Below are 12,381 nucleotides of genomic sequence, written 5' to 3' on the forward strand. Positions count from 1 at the left end.
ACTTTGAAACTTGAAGAAGGGTAGAGATAATTAACCAGTTGCAGAGGTTTGCTGCATTTGTTGCATGTTAATCCCTCAGTAGTTATCACCATTTAGTGACATCAAGAGTGCAAAATTACAGGCCAATCCGATCGTGGAAGTCTTCCTCCACTTACACAAGTTGCAAACTAAAAAAGATACAGGGCTTTCTGATCTTGGTTACTTCAATGTAACATTAGTGCCAAATGCTTCCGGTTCTTCAGAATTAATAAGATAAAAATTACAAGAGTTCGGCAGAATTTCAGTTAAATGAATATGAATTTCTTTCATGGTTTCTCAAAAAAGAATCAGATTGAAAAAGGAAAATCAGAATCACCTTCCATCTGCAACAGAATCTCCATCTCCATGATCAGAAACCAAACCTGAAACCTCCAACCTTTGTGTCCGTGACAGAATCCCAAAACGAGGCCTTTTTCTTCTCCTTAGTTTTTTTCTTCTCGGCTTCGAGCCTAAGCTGATCAATAGAGCCAGGAAAGGAAGCCTCGCAAGCATTCCTGAACCTATCATATAAGTTCACCCTGTCCCTGGTTCCTGAGACAAGATCCTTGGCATTTGGGCTCTTTAGGAAATCCAAAACGTTCAACAGGTTCCTACTGCACAATGAAAAAAAAATGAATAAATCATATACAGCTCAGACAAATGTCTGTTAAATTGTATATATATATATATATATATTGTAAATATTCTGTTTTATTTTTATACTTTTCTTTTTGTCTAGTTCATTTCGAACTAGGCATAGTTCTATTTGAACTAGTCAACACAATGTTGACTAGTTTGAATAGCCGTTGGAGCTAGTCCAACAATTTCGAACTAGCTCCAACATTTCTATTTGGGACTCCATAGTGTGTATAAATAAGGGGTAAACCCCACTCTCAATGTAATGCATTCTTGCATTTTTCTCATTACAACAACTACGCCTTCATCCCAAAATAATTGGGGTCGGCGATATGAACCAAATAAGAAAATCATTCTGGGTCTTCCACATGAATCCTTCTCCTCCAATCATTACTATCCAATGTCATGTCGTCGGTGAAGTTCAAAGCATTTTTCTCATTAATAAAATAAAATTATTTTTATCGCTTTTATAAGAATACCCCTTTGTGGGTTTTGCATGTGAACTCTATTGTGAGTTTTTCTTTCATTGATGATTGTCGACTTGTGTATCTATTTTGTAGACTTTAGTGATGATATTTGAATATCATCATTTCATTACATGGTATAGGAGCTTGGAGGTGTTGAAGCTCGTTTGTAACTATTATTCAAGTGTTTGTGAGATAGTGATTGTGCAAGTACTCGTGTGATCGTGATTGTGCTTTTAAAGATTTAAGTGATTGTGTGATCCATTAGTGATGCTTGCTTGGTGGTGGAGTGCTCGTGTTCTTCACCTTGTCTGCTCTTCTTTTCTCTTTTTTATTCTTTTCTTTCTATCTCCTTTAGCTCTTGTAAATATGGATGACAATGAAAATGTCATTAAAAAACTCAATGATTTCAATTATGTAACATGAGCTTCAATCATGAAGCACCTTATATCAGAAAAACAGTTATGGGGTCTAGTTGATGGGACCGATCCGAAACTCAAACTAGTCTTTAACAAAGTAAATGATGAAAAAATACCTCTTACGAAGGTTGAAAAAATTAAGGCAATGGCCACCTATGAGAAGAAATTAAAGGAAGGAAGAATGGGGCATGCCAAGATTATGTAATGGCTCGTTAGTAGTGTTGATATAAAAAAGTGCTCTAGTCTTGTTAAATTTGAGCATGCAAATAAGGCGTGGGATTATCATAAGAGAATGTATTTTCTTAAAGATATTGCACATGTATGCAATTTGCAAGACAAAATCCGAAATATGACTCAAAGCACAAGAGTATTAGAGAATATTATAATGAATTGTCCAAGCTTTGAGAAGAGTGGGCTCTTCTTGAAATGAAATGTCATTGTCCTGAAGATATAAAACTCCGCAAAAAACAAATAGATGCAGAGCATTTTTAGCAATTCATCAATGAATTGAGGTCGGAATTCGAATCCACCAAATCAATTCTTCTTCATAAAAGAAAAGTTTCATCGATTAAAGACGTTATAGAAGAAATAAGTATGCAAAAGAATAGGTTAAAGAAACGCTCCACCAAGAATGACGTATCTAGACCAAAAAATTACATACGTAATTACAAACCACCACACCATGAAAGACAAGGAAATGAGTATGATAAAAAAAGGTTATTTGCCACTATTGTCACAAACCGGGACATATAAGGCCTAAATGTCCCAAACTTCGGACTTATGAGAAGAAAGCTACTTTGGTTAGCTCTCCACAAGAGCCAAATGAATCGCTCCTAATAAAAAATCATCCATTAGAAACATGTCCTTGGAAGCTCTTCAACCTCTTCTCAAAGGAGCATCTTCATCCACTAGAGTTGTGGTCAGAGTTACCAGTCGAGGAAGCGGGAGCGGGAAGCGAGGCACTTTCAAAAATTTAGGAAGCGGGGAAGCGGGGGACCACTTAGAAGAAAATTCTGAACCGTCTCAGAAGCGACCTAGGAAGCGAACCGGAAGAGAGGGGGAAGCGAAAAAAATGAAAAAAATGGAGAAGCGAGGGGGAAGCGTGGGGGAAACGTGGGGGAAGCGCGCTTCCCATTTATGGGAAGTGCGTTTCCCATAAAAGGAGGATGTGCTTCCCATAAAAGGGAAGTGCGCTTCCCAAAAAAGGGGACGCTTCCCCTCACGCTTCGGAAGCGCGACGTTTCGCGCTTCCCCTTTTGCCTAGGCGCTTCCGGTAAAAATCTTTGACTTCTTGACTTAGGTGACTCGTTTCACATGACACCTAATAGTGATATTTTATCTTAATGTCATGGTAACTCAAGTGTGTTCAATGTGTTTGTTGTTGATCGTATATCTCTTAAAATAAAATGAATAATTTTTTAAAAAAAAATCTCAAAATTAAAAAAAAATCATTATTCCAAAAGTCAGATTTATTCCTAAACTAAATTTAATTTTTTTTATCTGTTTCACAAATATTCGATCATACATGTAATGTCGCCTTTTTCTCTGATGGTTGTTGGGTACAAGATTGTCAGTCAGGGAAGCTGATTGGGGAAGGTCATAGGAAAGGAGGCCTATATTACATGATTTTTTTTAAATTTTCCAAGAATACTTTATGTTGTAATGTTCTTAAAATAGATTTGAACTTAGGATATAAGAGACTTCGGTCATCCTAATATATCTAAAATTCAGTACTTTCTGAATCTAGCAAAATTCTAAAAGTTTTACTTGTGAAGAATGTATTCTTGGCAAAATGAAAAGATTAACTTTTCAAGAAAGAACTTTTTTTTCCTTCTAAACCACATGAGTTAATATATTCAAATGTATAGAGTTTGACACCTATTATATCTAAAGGCGAATATGCTAAGTATGTAATTTTCGTTGATGGTTTTTCTAGGCATACTTGGATCTATTTTCTTAAACATAAATCAGAAGTTTTCTCTCAATTTCAAATATTTCATAACTTAGTCAAAAATAAATTTAAAAATGATATTTCTCTTTTTTGCACTAATTCGAGAGGAGAATTTTTATCCAAAGAGTTTAAAGATTATCTAAATCTTCATGGCATTACATACCAAAGATAATGATATAAAACACCACAACATAATGGTTTGGTTGAAAGAAGCCTAAGCACATTATAGAAACCACAAGGACCTTACTTATAACAAATCAAGTATCAGAATTTTTTTGGGTTGAAGCAACTTTAATTGTTGTGTATCTTATAAATAGAATGTCATTTTCCGTTTTGCAAAATATATCTCAAATGGTAAAACTTTCAAATTAGCCACAGATTACTCTAGATTAAGATTTTTTGAATGCAAATGTTTTGTTTTTACTAACAAAAATGATAAATTTTCTCCTCGTGCTATTCCTTGTATCTTTTTGGGTTATGCAAATAACTAAAAAGGTTACAGGTGTTTTGATTTTAAAAATGAAAAATTGTATGTTTCTAGTAATACATCTTTTTTTTAAAAAGAAAGATTCTTTGACTTTAAAAATACTAAGGAATAACTAAGTATTTTTTTTTGTTGGATCTAATTCCAAAATATGATTATGATAATTGTAAGTATAATTTTAGTGAAGAATATGAGCTTATAAATGATTTGGTAGATGAAGACCAATCCCATAATAATGAAAGTAATGAAGAGCAATCCCTTCAAGATAAAAATTATTTACAATACTCTAGGTGTAGGAACCTTAAACAACCATGCGTATTAGAAAAATATTTCAACACTGAAAGTCAATCTGAAGTTTCAACTAGAAGGTCATCTAGAATCTCAAAACCACCCGAGAAATTTGTCTTATGACTCCTTATCTAAGTATAAAGCATACATTGCTTTAATTCATTCATATGTAGAACTATCTCCGTATGCTCAAGTAAGAGAACACCCTAAGTGGATAGAAACTATGAGAGTAGAACTAGAAACCTTAGAAATAGCCAAAACTTTGACTATTCAAGACATCCCATATGGAAATAAGCTTATAGGTTGTGTATGGGCATTTAAGGTGAAAACCAAGAGTGATGGAACTCTTGAACAATATAATGATAGGTTAGTTGTCAAGGGATATTCCCAAGAATATGGCATAGATTAGGAAAGAAACCTTTGCCCCAGGAATTTAGTAGTCTTAGTTTCTGTTAAAAAATGGTATATTTATCATATGGATGTCACAATTGTTTTCCTTAATAGAAGCCTAGTTGAAGAAGTACATATGGAAAATCCACTTGATGTAACTATTCTTAAGGAAAAATCTCTTTGTTTGGATAAAGCTCTTTATGGTCTTAAACAAGCACCAAAAGCTTAATATGATAGATTTAATCAGGTCATGCTTGATATTAGATTTTGATCTTGTTTGTCTGACACTGCATTATTTGTTAAGCTTTCTAATGCAGGTATTATCATTCTTCTTCTTTATGTGAACGATATGATTATCACCGAAAGAGATAAACAAATATTTTAAAACATTAAAAAACTTCACAAAAATCATTGTGAAAAGACTGATTTAGGTTTTTTAAAATAATTTCTAAGAATTAAAATTGCTTACACTCCTAAAGGTTATAGATTGTCTCAGTCTAAGTTTGCCTTTCATTTTGTTTTCAGTTCTAGTATTACAGATGACAAGAAAGTTGATATTCCAGAGATCGTTAATGCAAAAAATGAGAATTGACAATGAGGAACTACTTGCAGATTCAACTCCTTATAAACAACTTATCAAAGTACTTTTTTATCTTTCAATTACTAGACCTGATATAGCACACGTTGTACACAGCCAGTCAATTTCAACATTTTCCCACTTTTGTTTACATGGGAGTTGTTTTGCACATTATTAGATATATTAAGTCTTCTATTTATTAAGACTTTTTCTTGTTTGCTTCTTCTACGTTAGATTTAATTCCTTATATTGATGTTGATTGAAGAGGTGGTCTCAATAACAGATACTCAACTACGAGTTTTTGTCTTTTTAGGTGACTCTTTGATTTTATGGCGGTGCAAGAAGTAGCAAAAGATCTCTCTCCCTTCGACTGAAGTTGAATACCGAGCTATAGCTACAACAACTATGAAAATAGTTTGACTTAGAAGATTGTAGGCAGATACGAGACTTCACGTAACAGGAGCTCAGACATGTTGTGACAACAAAAGTTTCATCTACATTATCAACAACTAGATGTTTCACGAGTGCACAAAACATATTAAAATGGATTGTCACTATGTACAAGAAAAGTATCTCAATGACACTATTGATGTGCCATATGTTAGATCAGAGTACCAGTTGACAGATTTCTTCACCAAACCTCTCGTGACTCCTAGATTTTACCTTCTCTTAGGCAAACTTTCGGTTATCCAACCGTAAGTTTGAGGAGTATTGAATTGTATATATATCTATATATATGATGTATATTATATAATATATATGTTTATGTATTTATATGTATGTATTACATATAAATGTATGTATATATTATATATATATATATATATATATTTATTTATTTATTTATTTCTATTTATTATAAATATTTTTCTTTTATTTTCCTTTTTTTCTTTTTGTCTAGTTCATTTCAAATTAGGAATAGTTCTATTTGAACTAGTCAACACAATGTTGACTAGTTTGAATAGCCATTGGAGCTAGTCCAACGGTTACAAATAGAGTCATTGGGCTAGCTCCAACGTCTCTATTTGGGACTCCATAGTGTGTATAAATAAGGGGTAAACCCCACTCTCAATGTAATGCATTCTTGTATTTTTATTATTAATAAAATAATATTATTTTTCTCTCTTTTGTGAGAATACCCCTTTGTGGGTTTTGTGTGTGAACTCCATTGTGAGTTTTTCTTTCATTGATTGTCCACTTGTGTATCCATTTGGTGGACTTTGGTGGTGATATTTGAATATCCCCATTTCATTGCAATGTCCAGTCAACAGATTCTTAATGCAGAACAGAAAGGACGAAGAGACACATATTCTGATCTTAAAATCAATAGTATACTTCAGAAATGAGTGCCTTATATTTTTAATGGTAGCATCTGTAAATATGGGGTCGAAGGAAATTGGACTGAAACTATTAATAACTCATATCCGAAACAAATTCAGTTCCAGTCCATTAACTGGAGAGTTGACCTAGCTCAGGATATCACACAAAAAAAAATCAGTAAGGTCATGGAAAATATTTTATTAAAAAGAAAAATTTACAAAAAAGATACAGATACTGTAAATCAGAACTTCGAAAGCTCCATATAAGTTGGCCCAAGTCCCCATCAAGATCCTAAGATCAAGCCAAGGAGGTCAAGTCCACCATGAAAAACAAAAAACAAAAATGAAGGGGATACCGCCCCAAGCAACCAATGTGAGTAGCTCAAATCCATCAGCAACTTGGCTGGAGCTGCTTGGCACTTGTTAATAACTACGACAAATAAATAAAAGAAAGAAAAAAGGCTATGGACCAGCAAGTATGAGCAGGTCAACTGAGCTGGTTAAGTATTGGGCAATGGATTCAGCATCTCAGCCTGATCGCAATGACAACTCCTAACACCAATCCTGAACATGATCTATAATTGCACCTAACATGGAATTTAGGCTTGTCATGGAGCCAAAGAAGGAGCATGTATGCATAAATTCAGATTATCTCAGAGCAGACAATTTCTGTGCCCATGCATCAAATGGTTTAGAGAAGTTTGTTCCAGGATTACTGGTACTGCTTGGGCATAAAGACATGTTTCTTAGGAACTGTTTCCAAAAATGCAATATGTTGTAATTCCAGAATGTATGGGATAGATCAAGAAAATTTGGCACAATAAAGGGAAACATATTTTATGTAAGAGATCAAATTGTAAAATTTGGCTAGCTGACGATAGGGACTAAGAACAATTCTTTTATGTTTGAGAAAAAAGAGGCAAATAGTATAATACAATATTAGATTTCAGGTTTTAGAATTACGTAGTTCACCAGTACTTTCATGTCAAATCATATATAAAAATCATACAGAAAAAAAAATTACAATTAAGAAAAAGGAACCATTCATAATATTCACATCAAAGTCTCTAGTCATGTCTAAAGTCATGCAGACCTGGTTACTTCTGTGAATAAAAACACGCACCTCAGCCATTCAGAAATAGGAAGGTCAACACTAGCACTCTGCTTTTACATGACATCACTAACTTGAGAGGTTATCTAACCAAAGCTTATTCCCCCTCTTTCACAAATGTATATGATGATATGATCAGTGGAATGAAAGAGGTTCCCTTGTCAAAGTTAGTTGCTGTCTTCCCCACATTTCTAATGTTCAGTTGAGGGGAATCTCTGGAAACAACCAGTAATGCTTCAATATGCTCATAAGAATTTATCAAAATAAATTTGTTTAAGAGGTTCCATTGAAAATTTTGAAACTCCATATATGAGGTTCCTGTGAAAAAAAATAGTGAATGGTGGAGCACAACATTAAGTGCAATGGATTAAAAAGCATGGCAAACAGAAAAGAGGAGAAAAAAGAGAAACACAATTCAGTGGCAGTCATAGAATGCAAGACATGAGCTACTAAAAACAGCTGCAAGACCCGTATGGGCCTGTCATATTTATTTGTTGTTTATTACTACTATTTTGCACTTGGATTTTCTTGTTTGTCAATGAGACCATCTACACCTTGATGTGCAACCTATCCCACAACCCACACCACCCTCCTCCCTTCCTAAAATTTCTGCCCTATCAAAAAAAGTTAAACAGTTCATGGCAACAGGAAGCAAAAACCAGTGGACTAGCCACTATCTCAAAGGGCGCCACCAGTTCCACCAATTTCCAGCATTACCATGACCAGAAATCAAAAGTAGCATGTCCTACCTTTGGCATCAAGGGTTGGGTCTGCTGACAAAATTAAACTCCATCCTTTGACCAGTATCAGACTGGCTGGAAACGAGTAAGGTGGCACCATCATCTACTGGTTTCTGGTTTAGCATCTAATGTACCAAAAAGTGCTAGAATGTGTGTGTGTGCATGCAAGTGCTTTCTCATGTTTACAAGCAAAAGAAAACTTTTATTTTTCCTATGAACTTGTTCCCCAAGGCTAATTAGCAAATAAAGGAAAATTTGCTTGTGAGAAAGTGTTTCCCAAGGATCTAAGTTCTCAAATTGCAAATATGCCCAAGTCCCTTTTTTTCCTGTTTTCCCCTTGAACATTCTAACAAAAACTTCTGATCTACAAAGATAGACCATATTAGAAGTTGAATTATGCATGACACAAGACAATTAGTAGATCAACATCATTCTATCACCACTTCTTCCACTCCATTTTCTTCTTTAGATGTTATCAAGGCCAAATATCATATTCCCATCCCCTAAAGGGGTGGGCAATGGGCCGGGCTCCATTGGGAAAACCCTGGCCCACGGCCCGCCCGTTAGACCCATGGGCCTAATCGGGCCAGAACAGACCTATTATATTATAATATATATAATGTTATATATATAATATAATATATGTATAGATATATATGGGTCGAGCCGACCTGCGGCCCAGCCCGCGTCGACCCGGTTCAGGCCGAGCTTGGGCCTAATTTATAGGCCCATGGTGTTGTGAATTTGTTCATTCCAACATTAAAGGTAAGGTAGTACCAAGGTCCTACAATTAAACCTATAAAGCTTGCTGTTTGAGGTAGAGAAAGCTCTGCTTAGGATAAATATGATAACTAGAATGGTAGAACTGTACCATTTTCAACAATAAACCCACTGGGAGATATCCTAAAATAAAGTTGATCTTCTCATACATGAAAAGAAAATCCTCCTAATTGGAGTCTATTCTACATGAGATATTTGTTTCCTTTTGACATTAACCAATGGTTTTCATTAATATCCATGAAATGTAGTTGTAAGTGTACTTTTCATTCATTAGGCCAGTAGGAAAGTTGAAGCGAATCTTCAGATGTCACTCAAAGCTTCAAAAAAATAGATCTAAAGTTGCTGTAATTTTTTTTACAGTTAACAGCTATTGTACTTGAAGCTCCAGCCACAGACAAGCAGACAAACCTCCTAATTTGGAGTTCTGATATGCAGGAGATATAATTGAGCTGGTAGTGCAGGTGCATGTGCATGCATACACACAAAAAAAACAATGAGCTGATGCTCGTTACTAACAATATTGATTGCCCAAGCAGCAAAAAGAATCTGGACAGCAAACAAGACCTCATTCATTTAGCACATGGAGATTATCAAATAACTGATTTGCAAAGTTTCCAAAACTCTAGAAAGTGCCATGTTGAAAATTTCCTTTCGGTCAGACAATCAGATATCATTCAAATGAAATGTAAACTGAAGAGAGGAACTAACCAAGAACCATATTTTTTATTAAGAAATTAGTGAAAAGGAAAAATAAAGCTTACAATACCGGAAAAATAAAAGGAAAAGAAGTAATCAAAAGCCAAAAAAGAGTACCGGCTAACATAGTTTTGGGTGATGGCAATAGAGTCTTCAAGATTGATCACTAGATGCCACCATCCATTGGGCACAAAGATGACGTCTCCAACCTTACATATGCACTCAATGGGTCTTTTCTTCCATTGCTTGGTCTGTTCATAGAAATTCATGAACCATTCAATTATTGAAACAGGGCACGCTACGTCAGCACCATCCTTACTCGGATGCACACCAGGCGGAACAACCTCAGGAGGAAACATTATCCATTTCTTTGATCCCCTAACCACAGCATTCCATGCCGAAGTCGAATTGGGATCAATATGAAACGAAGAACCCGAACGAGCAGGCCCAATTATAAGCCACCGGAAGTCCGGCCTCTCCTCCCCCAACAAAGAAAACAAATCTTCCCTAAAATAAACAGGAACTTCATAATCTGCGGAAAGTGCAGGGGCCTTTTCTGCGAACCTCGGATCGAAAAGATACAGTGGTCTCTCTTCACGCACTGAATCAGCATACTTGAAATAACTCTCCAGACTCATATCAACAGGACCAACAGAAAAATCCACATCCCCAGCTTCCTCAATCAAATAATTCCAATCCCATTTCTCCAAAGCTGCCCAATTGTCCAAACAATCACTCAGTAAAACAGGCTTATTGGGCTCTTCAAACTGAAGGATGAAATCTTCAACAGAGATATCACTCCTCCTCTCTATGTTATCCACCTCTAGCCACTCTTGCTTCATCTCAAGACTGGCACACAACCAACTTTGAAATAGATAATCAGAATAAAAGCTCCTAACTTGTAGACCCTTTTCAAGGTGGATAGGTGAAAATGAAGGTGAAATTGTTGATACATAAGTACACTTCCATGACCTTGTGAAGGAGAACCTACCCTTGAACTGTTCAAGAACAAGGTTTCTCCAAAGTGGATCATGGTAAGAGAACACGTAGAAGGCTTTACTGACAAGGCTCAGCAAGCCCAAATCTTTAGCACCCAGAAGCCCAAGAATGTCAAGAATAGCTTCATCAGTGAGGACACAAAGATTACCTAGGCCTGTATTTCTTGAGTTGAAGGAAGATGGGTCGAGAAGAAGGTTGCCCAATGGCTGAACTCCATGGTTGTGTGAAGCAGAGGAGCCTTGCAAGCAGAACCCATGTTCAGGATCTGGGTTCTGCTTTCTCTTTTTCTTCTTTTTGGGTTTGTTGTTGTAGTTCTGTGAATTGTCTCTCTTTGCCATGGTTGGGGATGAGCCTCACAGGGGTTTAGGAGCGATGGTGGCGGGGTTTCTCTTTGAGGGGTAACATCACTATATTTGTCAACCATCTCAGGCCCTCTATTTGAGACCAATCTGAACCGTCCATCTCACTTTAAACGGTTCAAGTTTGAGACTGCAATCTGACACGCCAGCCGGAGTCTGGTTTATTAGAACTTTACCCATAGGTGATCCAATTCTCTAGCCGGACAGATTTTGTTTGGACAAAGATGAAATTAATATTAAAAAAAAAAAACAAGCTAAGACTCAATATCTGAACTTAATATTGGTCCATATCTGATCTGATCTGATCGGTTTATCTCGCATATTTGGTTTTGCTCAACTGAGTAATGTGTCCAAGCTTATCCCAATTTTTGTATGTGGGTAGCAGAAAGCGCCAATTTTCCGTCCGTTAATATCCTATGAGAATTTAAAAAATTTCCATTTTCCTTGCACTTTTATCAAGGAAATCTCGCAAAAATAAAATAGTAAAAAAAATAGAGGCATATAAAGAAAAAGAATATGAGTTTTTGAGAATATGTGAAGCATAAAAATAAGAGGGTTCTCATCATATTTTTTCATAAAAACGTAGATACTGCAATAAAATGATGGCATTTTCTTTTTCTTTTTTTTGGAAGAAAATAGTGGCATTTTCATTTAAGAAAACATACATAATGCAACATATTCTTTTTACAACATTTTTAAAGTAATGTCTGCCATTATGGCATTGATCCACTAAAGGGAACCATGTAGCCTGTGATTAGGTTTGAGAACCCCCCAACCTGAGTTTGAGTCCAAGGTCTATGACTCTAGATCCATTTCAAAAGACAGCAGCATAGCACTAACCACACATGGACGTTCTGTTCGTTCCCACATAATCGCTTTCTCAGGGAAACCTCAGAAAGCTATTATAAAAGCCTGAAATCTCAATTTCAACTGAACATGAGATTTCAGGCAGCCTGTGATTTCAAAACATTCTGATTTGAAATCACGGCAACCTGTTAGATTTCAACTCTCACAGGTTGACCTGGGATTTGGAAATCATTCTGATTCCAAATCCGGTTGAGTTAAGGAATGAGCCAAAAAAATAAAAGAATCACATTTTACAAAGACAAATCTCTAATTTTTTGGAGCAAGTGATTTGCAAAAATGAAAG

At 35.6% G+C, this 12,381-nt stretch overlaps 1 protein-coding gene across 1 annotated transcript; it reads right to left on the bottom strand.

Moving 5' to 3' along the window:
* Positions 1-217: 217 nt before the first annotated feature.
* LOC149827582 (transferring glycosyl group transferase) lies at positions 218-11,249 on the bottom strand. Its single transcript, XM_090018173.1, has 2 exons — positions 9,991-11,249; positions 218-632 (listed from the first exon to the last, which is right to left on the bottom strand). Exons 1-2 carry the CDS (start codon positions 11,208-11,210, stop codon positions 389-391), a joined length of 1,464 nt encoding a protein of 487 aa, XP_089874299.1. The 5' UTR covers positions 11,211-11,249; the 3' UTR covers positions 218-388.
* Positions 11,250-12,381: the final 1,132 nt, after the last annotated feature.

Source organism: Nuphar pumila, chromosome 10 (assembly GCF_984573655.1).
Source record: "Nuphar pumila chromosome 10, dmNupPumi1.hap1.1, whole genome shotgun sequence".
NCBI lineage: Eukaryota > Viridiplantae > Streptophyta > Magnoliopsida > Nymphaeales > Nymphaeaceae > Nuphar > Nuphar pumila.